Below are 23570 nucleotides of genomic sequence, written 5' to 3'. Positions count from 1 at the left end.
CCCGTGGCCTTGTTGTTTTTAAGCTGTCTTATGACTTTTTCTACCTCGTGCAGTGTTGGGGTCTCACTGAGGTGGTGGCGGGTAGCGTGCTGCGGGATGGAGACTCGATTGAGGAGATCTTCGAAGTGCTCCTTCCAGCAGGGCCTGACTGCTTCGGTGTCCTTGATGAGCATTTCCCGTTCTTGGCCAGCAGTGGGATGGGGCCTTGGGTGTTTGGCCCATAGGTGGCCTTGACTGCGATGAAGAATCCTCGCACATCATGGTTGTCAGCCAGCTGCTGTATCTCCTGTGTTTTCTCCATCCACACCTGTTCTTTAGGTCCCGGGTTTTTTGTTGGACCTCAGCCTCGAGGCGTCTGTAATGCTGCTTTGCTGCTCCCGCATTGGGTTGTTGTTTAAGGCTCAAAAATGCCGTGCGCTTGCAATCTTTTAGCTCTTGGATCTCCTGATCATTCTTCTCAAACCAGTCCTAGTGTTTCCTGGTTGAGTAACTGAGTATCTCTTTGTAGGCACTGGTTGTGGAGGCCTGGAGGGCAGACCAAGCGCTGTGGGCATTCTGCGCCTTGGGGTCATCAAGGCACGCCAGGTTAGCTGTGATGCGCTGCCTGTATAGGGCTCTCTTAGATGGGTCCTTAAGTGCTCCGGCATTGACTTTTTTGCCGCACTGCTGCCCCCTCTGCTTTGGAGCTATGTTGATTTCGATGATGGATTGGATTAGGCGGTGCTCCATCCAGCAGTCGGTGATGTCCACCATTGATGTATCACCTGCACACCCAGCAGTGTTTCAGCCTTGTAAATAACACCAGCATTCTTTCAAGCAAAACGATCATTGATGAGCTCCTGACGTAAGGCTCTTGCAGCTATCATGTCACCATGAGCCCTTTCATCTGGTCTACAGGGGGGCGGGGGCATGGCTTCAGCATTAGCCTGATTGTCTGGGCCGTTGTCAGCGTCCGCCTCCTCATCCTCCTATTCCTCTCTCTGGTGAGGTGGACTGTCAGACTCATCAGGCAGTTCTTGTCCCCTCCTGACAGCCAAGTTGTACAGCATGGAGCACACCATCACGAATTGAGCTACCTGCTCAGGGTGGTATTGGAGCTCACCTCCTGAGTGATCCAGACATCTAAAGCGCTGCTTCAGCACTCCAATGGTTTTCTCCATGATATGGCGAGTTGCTCTGTGGCTCTCGTTGTATCGCCTCTCGGTTTCGGTGTGGGTTTCACACAGCGGGGTCATCAGCCAGGTGGAGAGGCCATATCCTTTGTCACCAAGCATCCAGCATTGACCTTATGGCTCATTGTTAAACAAGTCAGATACAGTGCTCTCATGCAGGATGTGAGCATCATGAATGCTGCCCGGAAATTGAGCATTCACTACCAGTAAAATTTGCTGGTGGTCGACAACCAGTTGGACAGTCAGGGAATGGAATCCCTTGCAGTTCATGAAAACCTCTGCATCCTGAAAAGGTGCCCGCATTGCGATGTGCGTTCAGTCTGTTGCTCCCTGCATCTTGGGGAAGTTTGCATTTCTGGAGAATCCTCGAGCCCTCTCACTCTGTGCCTCCCTGGTCATAGGGAAGCTGATCAAGTCCCTCCTGCGTGCGTACAGGGCTTCAGTGACCTGTCTAATGCAGCGATGTGTGGCATGCTGAGAAAGTCTGCAAATGTCTCCAGCTATGGCCTGAAAAGAACCCGAGCGTAGAACGACAGTGCCGTGGTGACTTTGACCTCGATGGACAGTGCGGTACTGATGGTGCTGGCAGGCTGCAGATCTGCCCTTATCAGCTGGCATATGCCAGTGATAACCTCTTTGTGGAAGCGCAGTCTCCGAAGGCAGGTGGTGTCGGGAAAGTCGAGGTAAGAATGCTTCTCCTTGTACTTGCAGGGGGGTAATGTCTGGTCCACCTCATCAGTCTGTCATGTCTTACATTGGGCACATAATGCAGTAGAGCGTATCTTTGGCGATCTCGAGTCTGCAGCATATAATTGGTCACCAAGAGAGGGTGAGAAAGGAAAGGCCCCATTGCAGTAGCTCTCTGTTTTCCACCGATTGGTCACAAACAAGGACTGTCCCGACGAAGTCACCTATTCAATTCCAATCGGTCAAGATGTTTGTAGAGATGTTCACAGCAACTGCAACGACCTGCAGAGTACATCCAAATTCCCCCGAGGTTGAAGCACAGCAGCCTTTTAAAGGATGCGACATGTGATCTAGAACATGGCGTCCATAATGCTGTGATTAGTTCCGGTTAGTTCCACTTTTTTGGGGTGTTTTTTTGGGAGAGCGATATTGTGGGCAATATGTGTGTGCGAGGTGGTGAAATTGACGCTGGGCGATCTCATGGCTGCTAGTTTCGTTAAATATGCTCTTTATGACAAAATAAAGTGGGCAGGCTGTATTATTGAATCTCGGCGTTAAATCAGTGCGGGAATTAACGCTGGGCGATATTATGGGCATTGATTCCGCCCATTCTGCTGATACCGCCCCAAGAAAGTGGGCGGGTGGTAATATTTTTTCCTAGCGTTAAGCCCATGGTGAAAGTAACGCTCGGCGATAAGTTTCCTCAAAATGTCTGTCAATTTCCATTTTGTGCCAAAATGGGCAATATTTCATTTCAGCGGTAAAATGGGTGTTAAGCGGGTGTTAAGCATGCAAAAAAAGTGGAAGTTCTAGCCCCATGTCTAATAGTTTTGTCTAAATTCTGATTTAACGACTGTTTCACTCAGTCATTATCCTTAAGGAATTTAATAGCCAGTTAAGCCAAAACTTTGTAACCAAGTTGTCCTGATTGAATGATACAACCTTTACTATGTTAGTGTCCTTACTAACAGGCTTGTAAAGAAGTGTAACAAATTATTCTTACAGACTTTGTGATTGGTTCAGATTGTATTTGGCTGACAATTCCTTTTAAGTTTTAGTGACAATTTTTCATAATTCATGACTTTCTGGTAATTCTTTGCTGGTATATAAAAAGGAGCAAGCCTGGTCACTCATGGAGCAGTTAGGAACAACCTCTTGAAATGAGCAGTTGGCGGATAGAAAATTCCACAAGAGGAATGGTTTGAAAATCCCAAGGAAAGCAAATAAACTGTTTGAGAATGTCAGAGAAATATGTTCATACCCTGAAAGATAGACAATGGTCACCGGGAAGAATTGCTTTTTTACCAGGTCTTTGCAGCAGTTTGCCTGAGTGAATCCGACAAGTTTACATTGGGATCTGCAGTGAAAGTATCCATCTAGAGCAACACAAAAGCAGCTAAAGTCTTAGAATAAAGCTTAGACTTAGCTCCAAGTCAGCCATATGGATGGCCAGAAACCAAGAAATGGGTGGAAGTCCTGTCCCATTGGAACTGTGTCCATTTTGCACCCTGCTGCATTTTCTGCTGACCGCTCCATTTAAATATTAATTTGGAGGAACGATTTCCCTTTTGTTGTGTATGTATATATCCTGTACACTCAATGTACAGTTACATAAGACCATTGAATGTATCTTCACACTGTGTACAATATGCCTGTACCACTCAAGAACTAGAGGTCACGTGCACACTGCAGGTAACCAAGGATAAAAGAGCGCTCACCTTACTGTAACCTCATTCAGGAGCTGCAATAAATGGACTAAGGTCACAACAGTTCAAGTGCAATACCTTACCTTGTGGAGTCATTACTAGAGTCCTTACAGACACAATAATTGCCGACGAGATTACGAATTTCCACGTGAAAAATGGCTAACTTTGGCAACTTTCAACAATTCACTGATGGGGAAGATTGGGATGCCTTTGTGGAAAGGTTAGAACACTACTTCATCGCAAACAACCTGGCTGGAAACATATCGACCTCGCTGGCTGATAAGCGCCGAGCTATCCTGCTCAGCAGTTGTGGGCCCACCATTCATGGCCTTGTCAGGGACTTGCTAGCCCCAACCAAAACATTCGCGGAGCTCATAACATTGATATAGGAACAGCTCAAGCCTAATGAGAGCATCCTCACAGCCAGACGCCGGTTCTACACACACCGGCGGCAAGAAGGCCAAGAAATCGCAAAATATGCCGCAGACCTGAGACGATTGGCTGCACCGTGTGATTTTGGCGACCACCTCACCGAAGCACTGAGGGACATCTTTGTTATTGGAATCGGCCATGAGGGCCTCCCCCACAGGCTGCTTTCTGCAGACACCATGGTCACTCTGCAGAAGGCAATTAACGTGAGCCAAGCCTCGGCCTGCGATTCCAGAAGGTTGATGACTCAACCCCAGGATTCTAACCCGGCAAGTACAGTGAACCAAATGGCGCCTTTCAGAGACAGTATTGCGACCCTGAGCCCCACAAACCTGAGTCCGTCGCAGGGGGCTAACTGGCCAACCCCATGCTGGCGCTGTGGAGGAAATCACAGGGCCCACCAGTGCCGAGACCGAGACTATACTTACAAAGACTGTAACACTAAAGGCCATCTCCAGCGAATGTATAAAAGAAATTTTACTCACCAAGTCGTTAAAGAGTTGGCCGATCACCCCGGGCTCCAGCATTGATGAAGACGAAGAGAGTCCAGGAGACAGCTCAGCCCCAGGAAGAGAGAGGTATATGGAGTGTTTACCTGCTCCACCGAGAGTTCCCCGTTGAAAATAGAAGTCGAAATCAACGGTGTTCCAATCTCGATGGAGATCAACGCAGGGGCGAGCCAATCACTGATGAACCAGGCGGCCTTTGAAAAACTCTAGGACAATCCTATCGAAGAACCCAAAATGCTACCAATCAGGCGAAGCTGCTCACCTACACAAACGATACCATCCCAATCGTTGGCAGCGTAGATGTTCAGGTGTCCCATGGCAGCGCAATGCACAAGCTACCTTTGTGGATCATTGCTGGTGAAGGTCCAACGCTGCTAGGAAGAAGATGGATGAAACAAATCCAAATCTATTGGAGCTGGGAAAGCCTCCAGGCCCCGGCGATCGATGTCTTATGCGGCCCCAAATTTGGATCCATCACAGCACCTGAAGATCCTACCGTCCAACTCGACTGCGCGGCGATGACACAGACCACACTACCCATCGGCGAGATGATCCAACCCAAACGACCAGACCTCACCTTCTGGGCTCCAGTAGCAGGACTCCGAAGGAAGAAGATCGGCACAGAAGGTAAATTCCCGGCTTCAGTGGCAGAACCTGGGGAGAGAAGGATCACCGCAGCCTACCTCGTGGAGAGAGAAAAGATGGCGCCCACACCACAAGGTGAAGCGCCTGAAATCAAGATGGCCGTGACCAGACCATGAGGGGTAGTGTTGAGGGAGCAACATGTGATGCCGAGCAGCGAACCAGATTGGGGTAAAGATTGCAAGGCCCACTGAAAGGTAACCGGCAACCCAGAACAATTAAAGGAACAGTTCCACTTTTTGTACAGCGATGCCGGTGATACTAATGTAAGAGATGTAATTAACAAATGCAAGTATCTGAGTGTACCGTTGAACAACGATGCCGGTAGGATACGTGGAAAAGATGTAATTGATGAATACAAGTATCTAAATGTAATATTGTACAGCGATGTCGGTAATATACAGGGAAAAGATGTAATTGAGGGAAAAGATGTAATTGACAAATGTGAATTAGTACCTGAGTGCGATCAGAGCAATGTATCATGAATGTAAATGATGGAATAATGTGTGATGTCGGGTTCAAGATGCACGCCGAAAAAACCAAAGGCAATCTCCCGTTTGAAGCACCCAGGTCCAGCAGGCTACCCGATCATGTAGCCTGCACCTCCAGGACCAATGGGATGCCCCAGGGGGTGTGGCCACACACAGTGGGAGCATACCCACTGCAGGGCCAGCGATCAGCGGATGGCACAGGCACCACTACTGGCACCCTGCCCCAGATCGGCCCTATATCTCTGGCCACCAGGGCCAGTACCGGGAGCAAGAGGCTAGCCCTCCCAACAGGACCTGGGATGACCAGGCTCCCACTACCACTGAAGGGCAGCAGGGAGATCCTGCAGCCCTCAAAGGAGGGCAGGGAGGCCACACATTCACGTGGCTCTGCCCACCACGAGGCAAAGGCCCCGAGACCCAGCCAGGTGAGCGATCCGAGCCCACCCAGCTGGCAGGGACACAGCGCCGCCATCACACAACCTGAACACAGTCCAGTTACTCTGGAACTAGCGTCCTCACCCACCTGCACCTACACCCCAGGGGCAAGACTGTAATACCATGTATGTACCTTACCTGTCATATGTACTCGTTCCACTTCTGCAAAACCCAAACAGTGATGTAACCAATCCTAATTCTTTTTTCCATTCTCTGTACATGTATGTAAATGCAGATGTCGAGCCACACACATGGTCTATGTATGGGGGGGGGGGAGGGGGGGAAATGGATGTATGTAGCCATGGACACACATGGATCACACCCAGAACCCACTCAAACCCCACTGCAACCTCCAACCGTCCACTGCTCACCATATCCCAATGTCGTGGCAATAAGGACTTGGGGGTCCACAGGGAGAGAACCAGTCCCAAGGACAGACAAAGTGCAAGGGCTTTGGGCACTCGAGACGAGGGCCAGAGCACATAGTGCAAAGGCCAGTGGCACAAGATTTAGGGGGGAGTGATGTTGTGTATGTATAATATATGTATATACCCTGTACACTCAATGTAGAGTTACAAAAGACCATTGAATGTATCTTCACACTGTATACAATATGCCTGTTCCACCAGAGGGTGCAACTGGTGGAGACCTAGAGGTCATCTGCACACCGCAGGTAACCAGGTATAAAAGGGAGCTCATCTTACTGTACCCTCACTCAGGAGCTGCTATAAATGGACTAAGGTCACAACACTTTAAGTGCAATACCTTACCTCATGGAATCATTACTAGAGTGCTTACAGACACAATACCTTTGTTCTTGGATACAAGACGTCAGGAGGCTAATTTTCCTATGCTTACTTACTGTATCTTTACTTTTGGAGTGAAAAGCAGAGATAAAATTGTGCTGCCCCCATGCTGCCTATGCGCTTCACTTCTGGCATATTACACAACTGCTCAACAAGGCAATCTTATTAGAGTGAAATTTAAATCATCATCATAGGCAGCCCCTCGGAATCAAGGAAGACTTGTTTCCACTCTAAAAGTGAGTTCTCAGGTGGCTGTACAGTCCAATGCGGGAATTACAGTCTCTGTAACAGGTTGGGCAGACAGTGGTTGAAGGAAAGGGTGGGTGGGGAGTCTGGTTTGCCGCACGCTCCTTCTGCCGTCTGCGCTTGGTTTCTGCATGCTCTCGGTGACGAGACTCGAGGTGCTCAGCGCCCTCCCAGATGCTCTTCCTCCACTTTGGGCTATCTTGGGCCAGGAATTCCCAGGTGCCAGTGGGAATGTTACACTTTATCAAGGAGGCTTTGAGGGTGTCCTTGAAGTGTTTCCTCTGCCCACCTGAGGCTCACTTGCCGTGTAGGAGTTCCAAGTAGAGTGTTTGCTTTGGGAGTCTCGTGTCGGGCATGCGGACGATGTGGCCCACCCAACGGAGCTGGTTGAGTGTGGTCAGTGCTTCGATGCTGGGGTCGTTGGCCTAAACGAGAACACTGACGTTGGTGCGTCTATCTTCCCAGCGGATTTGCAGGATCTTGCGGAGGCAGCGCTGGTGGTACCTCTCCAGCGCTTTGAAGTGTCTGCTGTATATAGTCCATGTCACTGAGCCATATTGGAGGACAGGTATCACTACTGCGCTGTAGACCATGAGCTTGGTGCCAGATTTGAGGTCCTGGTCTTCAAACATTTTCTTCCTCAGGCGACTGAAGGCTACGCTGGCACACTGGAGGCGGTGTTGGACCTCATCATCGATGTCAGCCTTTGCTGATAGTCGACAAATAGGGGACAAATGACATCACAATTCCCTGAAATCAGTGATCCGCTCGATCTTTTAATTGCAGGAGAAGCGTAGGCTGCCTCTGTCCAAAGTGAGCATTGAGGTAGCAAAATCTGCTTCTGAATGACACAGCATTTTAAGGCACAGTCAGCAAGATCTATGCAATTGGAGTTTAGCAGTTCTTTTGTGAAGTTTTTGGCAGACCTAAGGCTATACTGCTTTCCATATTATGGTGCAGGAACTGGAGTAGGTTAAGAGTCCACTGCCCCGTCTTCAGAATGGATGTCCTATTTCAGATTTCCTTTATATCTGGTTTCTGGGAAGGATTTCTCTTTTTCTGGGTGCCAGAGAGATGAGACATCACAGGTGGAGGAGGGTACCTACCTGCTGTTACCCTGTCCTGGATTTATCGCCCTGCGGAATGTATCTCGACCTTACCAAGGAGCGGTGTCTTTGGAGGCTGAGGTTCAGCAGGTGGTTAGAGCAGTAGGTACGTGTTTTCCTCCAGGAAGACTTCAAGCCACACTGCAGGAATAGCTTACAAGCATTTGTCTCTCAGAATCTAACCTAACCAAGTGACAGCATAAGAATGGCTAACAATAGTGCAAAAAGTGAAAATACTACAATATTTCAATATTCATGGCACAGACACCCTAAAATAAGACATTCTTGTTTCTAACCACTTGTCCCTGGTTTTTAGGTTCTATGTTCATAATTCTCAATGTTACAGTTCAAGTGGTTTGAGTTTTGGGCCTGTTGTCAGTATTTCACAGCAGCAGTGCTAGTGAAAGACTATCAACAGGACTCTCTAAAAGCATTATCAGTATGGATCTATTGCCAGTACACCACAGCTGCTCTGATGGACTGTTAACAATACTCTCCAACAGTAGTGTCAGGAGGGAACTATTGCCTGTGATAGTCAATTGTCTTGGGCTGATCGAGAATTGCTCCTGTCGCTCCAATACTGATGGTTACCAGTATCTCCAATTGCAGTGTTTCACAAGCGTGTTATCATTACTTACTTATACTTAGCTTGTAATAATTATTCAGTGCACCAGAGCGAATACTGTGTTGTAACAGCTATCCTGCATGTCAGTGCCAGCATTGACTTGTTACCATTGCCACAAATACTGGTGCTAGCACAGCTTTATTGCCATTAGCTTCCTTCACTGCAAATTCCAGTACATATCTGGCATTTGTTGTGTGTGAATGTTTGGTTTTCAGTGTATTTATATTTGTAGTATGGATTGATTAAAAATATCTAAATGTGTGCTTTTTTTCCTTACAGTTATTAAGGAGGAGCTGTGCCACAGGTAAAACTATCTGACAAGTTTTTGTTATCTAATCTTTTAACATGATACTTTTGCACTTGATACTTCAAAACTGAAAACTTGGAATTTCAAGCTGAGTCAGTGATTTTTTCCCCCAGTTGTTTTGATGTATAGAGAAGATTTGCTAAAAATATCCCATCGCATATTGTCATTCTCCTTTCAATGCTCCTGCTGTAACATACCAACTAATTTTAATATGCTTTTGAGTCCTTTTTGCATACTCACTTTGCTTGCCACTGTGAGCCAGAGGCCTCAATACTATTTTCTTCTTCAGCTCTCCTTCAACTTTGCATTATTCTCACTTTTCATCTTCCCCCTTCACCAATATCAAACTTTCCCTATCCTCTAATACAAAAGCAAAATACTGCAGATGCTGGAATCTGAAATAATCTGTTACATTTCGAACTTTTCCAGTTCTGTCGAAGAGTCACGGACCTGAAACGTTGACTCTGTTTCTCTCCACAGATGCTGCCTGACCCACTGAGATTTCCAGCGTTTTCTGTTTTTATTCCATATCCCTATCTTCTCCATCCATTACTATGCCATTTCCCTTCTCTCCTTCTGCTGTCCCAGTCTTCACCCCACCCATAGCTTCCCGCTCTGCCTTCCTCAACAACCTTTGTCAAATCCCCTCGCTATGAAGACCAACATGCCATTTGCTTTCTTAACCGCCTGACATCGGTAGTGGGTAAAATGATGGAATCAATTATTAAGGATGTCATAGCAGTGCATTTGGAAAGAGGTGACATGATAGGTCCAAGTCAGCATGGATTTGTGAAAGGGAACTCATGCTTGACAAATCTTCTGGAATTTTTTGAGGATGTTTCCAGTAGAGTGGACAAGGGAGAACCAGTTGATGTGCAAAGTTAAAGCACATGGGATTGGGGGTAGTGTGCTGACGTGGATTGAGAACTGGTTGTCAGACAGGAAGCAAAGAGTAGGAGTAAATGGGTACTTTTCAGAATGGCAGGCAGTGACTAGTGGGGGTACCGCAAGGTTCTGTGCTGGGGCCCCAGCTCTTTACATTACACATTAATGATTTAGACGAGGGGATTAAATGTAGTATCTCCAAATTTGCACATGACACTAAGTTGGGTGGCAGTGTGAGCTGCGAGGAGGATGCTATGAGGCTGCAGAGTGACTTGGATAGGTTAGCTGAGTGGGCTAATGCATGACAGATGAAGTATAATGTGGATAAATGTGAGGTTATCCACTTTGGTGGTAAAAACAGAGAGACAGACTATAATCTGAATGGTGACAGATTAGGAAAAGGGGAGGTGCAACGAGACCTGGGTGTCATGGTACATCAGTCATTGAAGATTGGCATGCAGGTACAGCAGGCGGTTAAGAAAGCAAATGGCATGTTGGCCTTCATAGCGAGGGGATTTGAGTACAGGGGCAGGGAGGTGTTACGACAGTTGTACAGGGCCTTGGTGAGGCCACACCTGGAGTAATGTGTACAGTTTTGGTCTCCTAACTTGAGGAAGGACATTCTTGCTATTGAGGGAGTGCAGCGAAGGTTCACCAGACTGATTCCCGGGATGGCGGGACTGACATATCAAGAAAGACTGGATCAACTGGGCTTGTATTCTCAGAAGAATGAGAGGGGATCTCATCGAAATGTTTAAAATTCTGACGGATTTAGACAGGTTCGATGCAGGAAGAATGTTCCCAATGTTGGGGAAGTCCAGAACCAAGGGTCACAGTCTAAGGATAAGGGGTAAGCCATTTAAGACCGAGATGAGGAGAAACTTCTTCACCCAGAGAGTGGTGAACCTGTGGAATTCTCTACCACAGAAAGTTGTTGAGGCCAATTCACTAAATATATTCAAAAAGGAGTTAGATGTAGTCCTTACTACTAGGGGGATCAAGGGGTATGGCGAGAATGCAAGAATGGGGTACTGAAGTTACAATTTCAGCCGTGAACTCATTGAATGGCGGTGCAGGCTCGAAGGGCCGAATGGCCTACTCCTGCACCTATTTTCTATGTTTCTATGTTTCTATAAGCTCATTGTGGTAATTGCCACTTACTCGCTATAAGCAGCAACCTAATTGTCCCCTCCCCTACCAACCTTCTAGCCCACTGGGGCTAACCTCAATAAACATCTTTCAGTTCCACTCACCCAACCTACTATCCACCCCCACTTTACCCCTCCCAGCCAACCTCTGCCAGGGAATCCACAATCACCACATTTCTCTCCAAAATGTATGGAAGTTGCAAACAAAGCCCTTGCCGCCTGTGACCTTTTGTTGATGATTGTATCAACATTCTGGCATTGACTAAAACGTGGCTCATGGGTGGTGATACTTTGCCCTTTCACTGAAACTGTCCCATTTGGTTACTCAGTATTGTTCCAACCCAAACTGCTCCAAAACAATTGTGTGGCACTTTTATCTTGGCCTCTCCTCACATTCTTGCATTTGTCTCGCCTTTCCTTCAAAAACCTCAATCTATAACTCCACCTCAGTACATTCTAAGGACCGGATTTTGGGCTTATTGGATTTCGGGGCGTTATTCACGGTGGGACGTTAAAGTTAGCATCTGAAAATAGTTTGTGTTTCCAACAGCAAGTTTCAGCAAAAATGTTAGTTGGAGGAGCGTTGGCGTTAAGTCAGGAATTACACAACGGACTTTGTGCGCCCGAGCCAAAACTTGCGGCAGTAAAGAAGTTTCATTGTTGTTTAGTACCCTGCAACATAACATTGTATATTGTATGGTTTTATTTTGGTGGGGGTTGTTGCAGTAAAATTTATGACTCATCATTTGCCATTGATGTCTTGTGCATCATTCCAACGTTCACCGGAGTTGTGCCTTTATGGGGGCACATAGCGTGTCCAATAGTCGCTCCATCCCTCAGTTTCCTCCATCTAGGAGAGCTGGTCCATTACGAGCTGGCGACGTGCGAGTGTTGGTCCGGCAGCATCTCCATGCTGCATCCCCAGTGGATGGTGCGGCTATCCAATGGGGGCCTCGCCAGGCTCCTCTTTGAGGTGGGCATGCAATCCCCACTGGCAATGCCTAGCCAAGCTGTGCAACATGCAGTATACCACAATGAGTTCGGAAACCTGTTGAGGGGAGTATTGAAGGCTGCCTCCAGAGCGATGCAGGCATGGGTCTGCCTGCAGGAGAGGGCACATCTTTGACAGCACATCCTTTTGGAAATGCAGCCTTCTCACATACTGCTCCTCAGAGAGCTGGAGGTCTGAGTGTTGGTGCCTGTAAACCCGTAGGGGGTAAGCCCTCCTCCCCAGACGTCTTCGGCTTCTCATCATCCGTGGGCCAACATGGCCAAGAGTCGTTCCTCTAGCTTGACACTGCCTAGCAATAGCACAGAGCATGATATGCTGGCGAATTAGTAATGCCCCTATTAAATTCTCTCACTGAAGTTGCAAGGGCACTGTAATGGCAGATAAAAGTAAAGTTTGCAAGTTGGAGCTTCACACAGCATTATATGTGCAAGCATTACAGTCAATATGACCTGCGATGTAAGATCCTCATCCCTCCATTTAAAAATGCTGCCAATACCACCTGACGCACCCTGGGACTGCCTGTTTTTTTCAGGCATTTCCTCGGGCGGGCATTAAATGAGGTATTAAGGCCAAATGTTCCATCCGGGTCGCTAGTGCAGCGATGCACGATGATTGACGTCATCATCACGCTAAAAACAGAGGGCGGGTGGTAAGTTTTTGCGACGGTACAAACCAATAGCCGAATCTTTCACTTAAACAGCATTTATTGCCCTGCCAGCGTGTTAACCAAGGTGTAAATGAGCCGAAAATCCAGCCCTAAGTTCCTCCATGAGGTATCCTCCCTTCTTTCTTCCCTTTATCTCTGTAATGAGTGACTCCTAACATTGGTGATTTCAATCTTCACCATAAATTCCCTTGCCCTCTTTCCTCTGAATTCACCATGCTCCTGTCCTGTCTAAACCGCTTCCTCAATATAAAGTCTATTGACCATATTCATAGCCAACTCCTTGATTGCTCACCACCTACAGCAACCTGCCCCCTCACCTAACGCCCCCGCCTCCCCCCCGCCCAGCCCACACACACACACACTTTCCTTCAACCCCATTTCCTTCAGCATTTGCCCATGGAAAATTAATCCCCTAATTTTCTGAAAACTGTACTTACTAATTCCCAACTGCCTAACCTTTTGTCTTCAATTTGCCCATGTTACCTCTTCAACCACCCTCCTCATCTCTACTTTCAATGCTTTCAACCCCAGGAAAACTTCACTGTCTTCCATCCCTCTAGTTCCCCAGGTATGGCCCCTATCTGCTCTCCGTCAATCACAGGGGCATAAAGTAAAGCAAATATGTCACACAGATCGCTTAACCATCCATTGAATAACTCTCATTTAGCTTCCCTCTCCATTGTCAAAACTATCTACTATTCTAGAACTTTCCTCAAGGGCAAAGATAACCTCAGGCTCCTTTCCTCTACTACCAATCACCCGCTTCAACTCCCCTCCCCTGCCCTCTCACCTCTAATGGCAAGTACAAGGAGCTACAGCATTTCTTCATTACAAAGATCAAGACCATATTTTGGCCTCCTCTGCTGCTTCATCCTTACCCTTAAAGCCCTAAGCTAAGCCAATCCCCAGTTCCTCATATACTCCAACCTTGACCTCCAGTCTTTCTACTGGAGTGTATTATGGATGGTTTCTAGACCAATATGTTGAGGATCCAACTAGAGGGCTGGCCATCCTAGACTGGATGATGTGTAATGAGAAAGAACTAATTAGCAATCTTGTTGTGCGAGGCCCCTTGGGGAAGAGTGACCATAATATGGTAGAATTATTTATTCAGGGACTAGGGTCCTGAACTTAAGGAAAGGTAACTTCGATGGTATGAGATGTAAATTGGCTAGGATAGATTGACGAATGATACTTAAAGGGTTGACAGTGGATAGGCAATGGCAAACATTTAAAGATCGCATGGATGAACTTCAACAATTGTACATCCCTGTCTGGAGTAAAAATAGAACAGGGAAGGTGGCTCAACCGTGGCTAACAAGGGAAATTAAGGATAGTGTTAAATCCAAGGAAGAGGCATATAAATTGGCCAGAAAAAGCAGTAAACCTGAGGACTGGGAGAAATTTAGAATTCAGCAGAGGAGGACAAACAGTTTAATTAGGAGGGAGGAAATAGAGTATGAGAGGAAGCTTGCCGGGAACATAAAAACTGACTGCAAAAGTTTCTATAGATATGTGAAGAGAAAAAGATTAGTGAAGACAAACATAGATGCCTTGCAGTCAGAATCAGGTGAATTTATAATGGGGAACAACGAAATGGCCGACCAGTTGAACAAATACTTTGGTTTTGTCTTCACGAAGGAAGACACAAATAACCTTCCAGAAATATTGGGGACCGAAAGTCTAGTGAGAAGGAGGTACTGAAGGAAATCCTTATTAGTCGGGAAATTGTTTTCAGAAAATTGAGGGGATTGAAGGCCGATAAATCCCCAGGGCCTGATAGTCTGCATCCCAGAGTACTTAAGGAGGTGACCCTAGAAATAGTGGATGCATTGGTGATCATTTTCCAACAGTCTATTGACTCTGGATCAGTTCCTATGGACTGGAGGGTAGCTAATGTAAAACCACTTTTTAAAAAAGGAGGGAGCGAGAAAACGGGTAATTATAGACCGGTTAGCCTGACATCTGTAGTGGGGAAAATGTTGGAATCAATTATTAAAGATGAAATAGCAGCACATTTGGAAAGCAGTGACAGGATCGGTCCCAGTCAGAATGGATTTATGAAAGGGAAATCATGCTTGACAAATCTTCTAGAATTTTTTGAGGATGTAACTAGTAAAGTGGACAAGGGAGAACCAGTGGATGTGGTGTATTTGGACTTTTAAAAGGCTTTTGACAAGGTCCCACACAAGAGATCAGTGTGCAAAATTAAAGCACATGGTATTGGGGGTAATGTACTGACATGGATAGAGAACTGGTTGGCAGACAGGAAGCAGAGAGTCGGGATAATCGGGTCCTTTTCAGAATGGCAGGCAGTGACTAGTGGGGTGCCGCAGGGCTCAGTGCTGGGACCCTAGCTATTTACAATATATATCAATGATTTAGATGAAGGAATTGAGTGTAATTTCTCCAAGTTTGCAGATGACACTAAGCTGGGTGGCGGTGTGAGTTGTGAGGAGGATGTTAAGAGGCTGCAGGGTGAATTGCACAGGTTCGGTGAGTGGGCAAATGCATGGCAGATGCAGTATAATGTGGATAAATGTGAGGTTATCCACTTTGGTGGCAAAAACACGAAGGCAGAGTATTATCTGAATGGTGGCAGATTAGGAAAAGGGGAGGTGCAACAAGACCTGGGTGTCATGGTACATCAGTCATTGAAAGTTGGCATGCAGGTACAGCAGGCGGTGAAGAAGGCAAATGGTATGTTGGCCTTCATAGCAAGGGGATTTGAGTATAGGAGCAGGGAGGTCTTACTGCAGTTCTACAGGGAATTGGTGAGGCCTCACCTTGAATATTGTGTTCAGTTTTGGTCTCCTAATCTAAGGAAGGACGTTCTTGCTATTGAGGGAGTGCAGCGAAGGTTCACCACACTGATTCCCGGGATGGCAGGACTGACATATGAGGAGAGACTGGATTGACTGGGCCTGTATTCATTGGAGTTTAGAAGGATGAGAGGGGATCTCATAGAAACGTATAAAATTCTGACGGGACTGGACAGGTTAGATGCAGGCTGAATGTTCATGATTTGGGGATGTTCAGAACCAGGGGACACAGTCTAAGGATAAGGGGTAAGCCATTTAATACTGAGATGAGGAGAAACTTCTTCACTCAGAGAGTTGTTAACCTGTGGAATTCTCTACCGCAGAGAGTTGTTGATGCCAGTTCATTGGATATGTTCAAGAGGGAGTTAGATATGGCCCTTATGGCTAAAGGGATCAAGGGATATGGAGAGAAAGCAGGAAAGTGGTACTGAGGTGAATGCTCAGCTATGATCTTATTGAATGGTGGTGTAGGCTCGAAGGTCCGAATGGCCTACTCCTGCACCTATTTTCTATGTTTCTCTGTTTTTCTCCTATCTCCCTTCCATCTCTCCACGCTCATCCTATCCATGAAACTCATGTCCTGCTCCCTCGATCCCATTTCCACTAAACTCCTGATCACTCACTCACTTTCCTGGCCACATGCTGGCTAACATTGTAAGAGGTTCCCTCTCATCAGTCACTGTCTCCCTCCCTTTCAAAACTGCCATCATCAACTTCCCACTCCCCCACCCGAAGAAACCACCCTTGATTCCTCATTAACTACCAACATCTCCAACTTTCTTTCCTCTCCAAAGTTGTTGAACATGTTGTCACCTCCCAGTTGAATGCCCATCACTCCCACAATTCCCTGTTTAAATTCCATCAGTTTAGTTTCTATCTCTCCCACAGCATTGAAACACCTCTAAGCAAAACATGTGATATGCTCCTCCTGTACCATGTGGGAACTCGGGGACACTTCCGGTGTCCCTGGGCGCTGCGTGTGTGGGAAGTGTATCCGCCTCGAGCTCTTGACGGTCCGCGTTGCGGAATTGGAGCTGAGGGTGGATTCACTCTGGAGCATCCACGATGCTGAGAATGACGTGAGTATCACGTGTAGTGAGTTGGTCTTACCGCAGGAGAAGGGTCCACAGCCAGATAGGGAATGGAAGACCAGCAGGAAGAGCAGTGCAAGAAAGATAGTGCAGGGGTCCCCTGTGGTCATCCCCCTGCAAAACAGATACACCGCTTTGGGTACTGTTGGGGAGGATGACTCATCAGGGGAGGGCAGCAGCAGCCAAGTTCATGGCACCGTAGGTGGCTCTGCTGCACAGGAGGGCAGGAAAAAGAGTGGGAGAGCGATAGTGATAGGGGATTCGATGGTGAGGGGAATAGATAGGCGTTTCTGCGGACGCAACCGAGACTCCAGGATGGTATGTTGCCTCCCTGGTGCAAGGGTCAAGGATGTCTCGGAGCGGGTGCAGGACATTCTGAAATGGGAGGGAGAACAGCCAGTTGTCGTGGTGCACATTGGTACCAACGACATAGGTAAAAAAAGGGATGAGGTCCTACGAAAAGAATTTAAGGAGCTAGGAGCTAAATTAAAAAGTAGGACCTCAAAAGTAGTAATCTCGGGATTGCTACCAGTGCCACGTGCTAGTCAGAGTAGGAATCGCAGGATAGCACAGATGAATACATGGCTTGAGCAGTGGTGCAGCAGGGAGGGATTCAAATTCTTGGGGCATTGGAACCGGTTCTGGGGGAGGTGGGACCAGTACAAACCGGACAGTCTGCACCTGGGCAGGACCGGAACCAATGTCCTAGGGGGAGTGTTTGCTAGTGCTGTTGGGGAGGAGTTAAACTAATATTGCAGGGGGTTGGGAACCTATGCAGGGAGACAGAGGGAGACAAAAATGAGGCAAAAGCAAAAGACAGAAAGGAGATGAGGAAAAGTGGAGGGCAGAGAAACCCAAGGCAAAGAACAAAAAGGGCCACTGTACAGCAAAATTCTAAAAGGACAAAGGGTGTTAAAAAAGCAAGCCTGAAGGCTTTGTGTCTTAATGCAAGGAGTATCCGCAATAAGGTGGATGAATTAACTGTGCAAATAGATGTTAACAAATATGATGTGATTGGGATTACGGAGACGTGGCTCCAGGATGATCAGGGCTGGGAACTCAACATCCAGGGGTATTCAACATTCAGGAAGGATAGAATAAAAGGAAAAGGAGGTGGTGTAGCATTGCTGGTTAAAGAGGAGATTAATGCAATAGTTAGGAAAGACATTAGCTTGGATGATGTGGAATCTATATGGGTAGAGCTGCAGAACACTAAAGGGCAAAAATCGTTAGTGGGAGTTGTGTACAGACCTCCTAACAGTAGTAGTGATGTTGGGGAGGGCATCAAACAGGAAATTAGGAGTGCATGCAATAAAGGTACAGCAGTTATAATGGGTGACTTTAATATGCACATAGATTGGGCCAGCCAAACTGGAAGCAATACGATGGAGGAGGATTTCCTGGAGTGCATAAGGGATGGTTTTCTAGACCAATATGTCGAGGAACCAACTAGGGGGGAGGCCATCTTAGACTGGGTGTTGTGTAATGAGAGAGGATTAATTAGCAATCTCATTGTGCGAGGCCCCTTGGGGAAGAGTGACCATAATATGGTGGAATTCTGCATTAGGATGGAGAATGAAACAGTTCATTCAGAGACCATGGTCCAGAACTTAAAGAAGGGTAACTTTGAAGGTATGAGGCATGAATTGGCTAAGATAGATTGGCTAATGATACTTAAGGGGTTGACTGTGGATGGGCAATGGCAGACATTTAGAGACCGCATGGATGAATTACAACAATTGTACATTCCTGTCTGGCGTAAAAATAAAAAAGGGAAGGTGGCTCAACCGTGGCTATCTAGGGAAATCAGGGATAGTATTAAAGCCAAGGAAATGGCATACAAATTGGCCAGAAATAGCAGCGAACCTGGGGACTGGGAGAAATTTAGAACTCAGCAGAGGAGGACAAAGGGTTTGATTAGGGCAGGGAAAATGGAGTACGAGAAGAAGCTTGCAGGGAACATTAAGGCGGATTGCAAAAGTTTCTATAGGTATGTAAAGAGAAAAAGGTTAGTAAAGACAAACGTAAGTCCCCTGCAGTCAGAATCAGGGGAAGTCATAACGGGGAACAAAGAAATGGCAGACCAATTGAACAAGTACTTTGGTTCAGTATTCACTAAGGAGGACACAAACAACCTTCCGGCTATAAAAGTGGTCAGAGGGTCTAGTAAGGAGGAGGAACTGAGGGAAATCTTTATTAGTCGGGAAATTGTGTTGGGGAAATTGATAGGATTGAAGGCCGATAAATCCCCAGGGCCAGATGGACTGCATCCCAGAGTACTTAAGGAGGTGGCCTTGGAAATAGCGGATGCATTGACAGTCATTTTCCAACATTCCATTGACTCTGGATCAGTTCCTATCGAGTGGAGGGTAGCCAATGTAACCCCACTTTTTAAAAAAGGAGGGAGAGAGAAAGCAGGGAATTATAGACCGGTCAGCCTGACCTCAGTAGTGGGTAAAATGATGGAATCAATTATTAAGGATGTCATAGCAGCGCATTTGGAAAATGGTGACATGATAGGTCCAAGTCAGCATGGATTTGTGAAAGGGAGATCATGCTTGACAAATCTTCTGGAATTTTTTGAGGATGTTTCCAATAAAGTGGACAAAGGAGTACCAGTTGATGTGGTATATTTGGACTTTCAGAAGGCTTTCGACAAGGTCCCACACAGGAGATTAATGTGCAAAGTTAAAGCACATGGGATTGGGGGTAGTGTGCTGACGTGGATTGAGAACTGGTTGTCAGACAGGAAGCAAAGAGTAGGAGTAAATGGGTACTTTTCGGAATGGCAGGCAGTGACTAGTGGGGTACCGCAGGGTTCTGTGCTGGGGCCCCAGTTGTTTACATTGTACATTAATGATTTAGACGAGGGGATTAAATGTAGTATCTCCAAATTTGCGGATGACACTAAGTTGGGTGGCAGTGTGAGCTGCGAGGAGGATGCTATGAGGCTGCAGAGTGACTTGGATAGGTTAGGTGAGTGGGCAAATGCGTGGCAGATGAAGTATAATGTGGATAAATGTGAGGTTATCCACTTTGGTGGTAAAAACAGAGAGACAGACTATTATCTGAATGGTGACAGATTAGGAAAAGGGAAGGTGCAATGAGACCTGGGTGTCATGGTACATCAGTCATTGAAGGTTGGCATGCAGGTACAGCAGGCGGTTAAGAAAGCAAATGGCATGTTGGCCTTCATAGCGAGGGGATTTGAGTACAGGGGCAGGGAGGTGTTGCTACAGATGTACAGGGCCTTGGTGAGGCCACACCTGGAGTATTGTGTACAGTTTTGGTCTCCTAATTTGAGGAAGGACATTCTTGCTATTGAGGGAGTGCAGCGAAGATTCACCAGACTGATTCCCGGGATGGTGGGACTGACCTATCAAGAAAGACTGGATCAACTGGGCTTGTATTCACTGGAGTTCAGAAGAGTGAGAGGGGACCTCATAGAAACGTTTAAAATTCTGACGGGTTTGGACAGGTTGGATGCAGGAAGAATGTTCCCAATGTTGGGGAAGTCCAGAACCAGAGGTCACAGTCTAAGGATAAGGGGTAAGCCATTTAGGACCGAGATAAGGAGAAACTTCTTCACCCAGAGAGTGGTGAATCTGTGGAATTCTCTACCACAGAAAGTAGTTGAGGCCAATTCACTAAATATATTCAAAAGGGAGTTAGATGAAGTCCTTACTACTCGGGGGATCAATTGGTATGGCGTGAAAGCAGGAAGGGGGTACTGAAGTTGCATGTTCAGCCATGAACTCATTGAATGGCGGTGCAGGCTAGAAGGGCTGAATGGCCTGCTCCTGCACCTATTTTCTATGTTTCTATGTTTCTATGATATCGTGGTCGTACTCAATCTTTCTGCAGTCTTTATTATGGTCAACCATGCCTCTCCTCTGTTGATCAGCTTGAATGGACTGCCCATCTTTGGTTCCAGTATTCCCTATCTGATCACAGCCCAAGCTTCTTTCACAATAGCTTTTCCTGCTACCACGACACTGTCACCTTGGGAATCCCCCAAGGGTCAATCTTTGGCCACCTCTCCTTCCTTGTCGACATGCATTATGCTAATATCAAATGCAGATGCTAAGTCAGCTTCTAGAGGTATGCCGATGACATACAGCCGATGACAATCCAGCACCTCTCTCAAACACAGTAACAAATGAAAATTAGCAGTATTAATAAGTACATAGGTATCTGTACCAATTGAAGAGTTCTCTGCTCTTTTATGTTGCTTTTGGCCAAGGATGACTCCTCCATATTGGTTCTTTTATTTATATTATCAGCAGTCATTGTCAACATAAAAGTTTTTTCTAAAGCAACAGAAAACCAGAATTAATCAGAAATATATTCAACATAATTAGATTGCTCATGGGGAGACTGCTGTGCAAGAGTTAATAGATGTTGACCAGCTAGCCGGGTAAAGCTCCTGGTAAAAGTATGTAATCAATTCCAATCTTAATTCACTGTACTAAACTTGTTTTTAATATGTTGTAGGTCACCAACAGATTATATCCAAGCACACCAAGTGTCAGGTAATACTCAAAATAATGTGGAATTTAAAATTTGGATATGATTATGTAAATGAAAGCAACTCAGAACATCTTATTTTTGTGCATACAAATCTAACAGTCGATTATCTAATATCAAACATGCACCTGATTATATTACTATACTTTTGGGGACTGCAAATAATCTTTTTGGCAAACTTGGTTATCACCATCCCATCACTAAACAGTGAAACATACAGCAAAGGACAAGATTGTGACAGCGAGAAGAGTCTTGAGATACTGGGACTAATTTTACGAGAGCAGAGCAGGAAAATAAAAGGTTTAATAGTGTTTTTTTTAATTTTGAAGAATTGACTAGGGAAAGACCTTATCTTCTGATTGCAGAGTTAGTAATGAAGGGTCATCAATTAGAACTATCATCATCGTATCATCATCATAGGCAGTCCCTCTAAAAGTGAGTTCTCAGGTGGCTGTACAGTCCAATGCGGGAATTACAGTCTCTGTAACAGGTGGGGCAGACAGTGGTTGAAGGAACGGGTGGGTGGGGACCCTGGTTTGCAGCACGCTCCTTCCGCTTCCGCTGTCTGCGCTTGGTTTCTGCACGCTCTCCGCGACGAGACTCGAGGTGATCAGCATCCTCCCGGATGCTCTTCCTCCACTTTGGGTGGTCTTGGGCCAGGGATTCCCAGGTGCCGGTGGGGATGTTACACTTTATCAAGGAGGCTTTGAGGGTGTCCTTGAAGCATTTCCTCTGTCCACCTGAGGTTCGCTTGCCGTGTAGGAGTTCCGAGTAGATCACTTGCTTAGGGAGTCTCGTGTCGGACATACTGATGATGTGGCCCGCCCAATGGAGCTGATCAAGTGTGATCAGTGCTTCGATGCTGGGGATGTTGGCCTGAGCGAGAACACTGACGTTGGTGCATTTATCCTCCCAGTGGATTTGCAGGATCTTGCGGAGGCAGCATTGGTGGTACTTCTCCAGCGTTTTGAGGTGTCTGCTGTATATAGTCCACATCTCTGAGCCACATAGGAGGGTGGGTATCACTTCTGCCCTGTAGACCATAAGCTTGGTGCCAGATTTGAGGTCCTGGTCTTCAAACACTCTTCCTCAGGCAACCGAAGGCTGTGCTGGCACACTGGCGGCGGTGGTGGACCTCATCATCGATGTCTGCCCTTGCTGATAGTAGACTCCTGAGGTATGGAAAATGGTCCACATTGTCCAAGGCCGAGCCGTGGATTTTGATGACTAGGGGGCAGTGCTGTGTGGCAGGGTCAGGTTGATGGAGGAACTTTGTCTTACCGTTGTTTAGTGTAAGGCCCATGCTTTCGTACACCTCGGTGATGGCTTGGAGTTCGGCCTCTGAGTGTGCACAGACGCAAGCGCCGTCCGTGTACTGTAGTTCGATGACAGAGGATGGGACGACCTTGGATCTAGACTGGAGGCGATGTAGATTGATCAGGTTCCCATTGGTTCTATAGTTTAGTTTCACTCCAGCGGGGAGCTTGTTGAGAGTGAGATTGAGCATTGCAGCAAGGAAGTTCGAAAAGAGCATTGGTGCGATGACGCAGCTCTGCTTGACCCCGGTCCAGATGTGGATTGGGTCTGTGGTGGATCCGTTGGTCAGGATCACGGCTTGCATGTCATCGGGGAGCAGGCGGAGGATGGTGACAAACTTTTGTGGGCAACCGAAACGGAGGAGGACGCTGCATAGTCCCTCACGGTTGAGTGTCAAAGGCCTTTGTGAGGTCAAAGAAGGCTAGGTACAAGAATTGGTGCTGTTCCCTGCATTTCTCTTGTAGTTGCCACGCGATGAAGATCATGTTCAGCCATGAACTCATTGAATGGCGGTGCAGGCTAGAAGGGCCGAATGGCCTACTCCTGCACCTATTTTCTATGTTTCTATGTCTGTTGTAACCTTAGTGGACGGAATCCACATTGTGACTCTGGGAGGAGCTCTTCAGACACAGGGAGAAGACAGTTGAGGAGGATTCTTGCGATGATTTTCCCAGTGGCAAACAGCAGGGAGATTCCTCTGTAGTTGCCGCAGTCAGACTTGTCATGTATTCAACTATCATTGTAACCCATATATAAGCTGACCTAAGTTGTACACCTTGAGAATATTGACCACAAGGGGGTGAACTTGTAGGAGACACTCCTAACCTGGATTTTCAGGTATAAAAGGGGAAGCTCCACCCACCTTCATCACTTGAGGGGTCTTGATAATAAAGGTAATTGGTCACAGAGTGACCTTCTCCCAATATGGGCCTCGTGTGCA

General features: G+C 46.7%; 1 protein-coding gene across 1 annotated transcript in view; it reads left to right on the top strand.

The window, feature by feature from the left end:
- hepacam2 (HEPACAM family member 2) overlaps positions 1-23570 on the top strand; it is a 317380-nt gene that overhangs the window by 269470 nt on the left and 24340 nt on the right. Inside the window, exons 6-7 of the mRNA XM_070880003.1 lie at positions 9134-9158; positions 21281-21318. Of these exons, the coding sequence (XP_070736104.1) occupies positions 9134-9158; positions 21281-21318 (63 nt within the window). The remainder of the gene's footprint in view (positions 1-9133; positions 9159-21280; positions 21319-23570) is intronic.

Source organism: Pristiophorus japonicus, chromosome 5 (assembly GCF_044704955.1).
Source record: "Pristiophorus japonicus isolate sPriJap1 chromosome 5, sPriJap1.hap1, whole genome shotgun sequence".
NCBI lineage: Eukaryota > Metazoa > Chordata > Chondrichthyes > Pristiophoridae > Pristiophorus > Pristiophorus japonicus.
The sequence above is the reverse complement of the archived record's forward strand: the minus strand, read 5'-3'. Positions and strand labels throughout refer to the sequence as shown.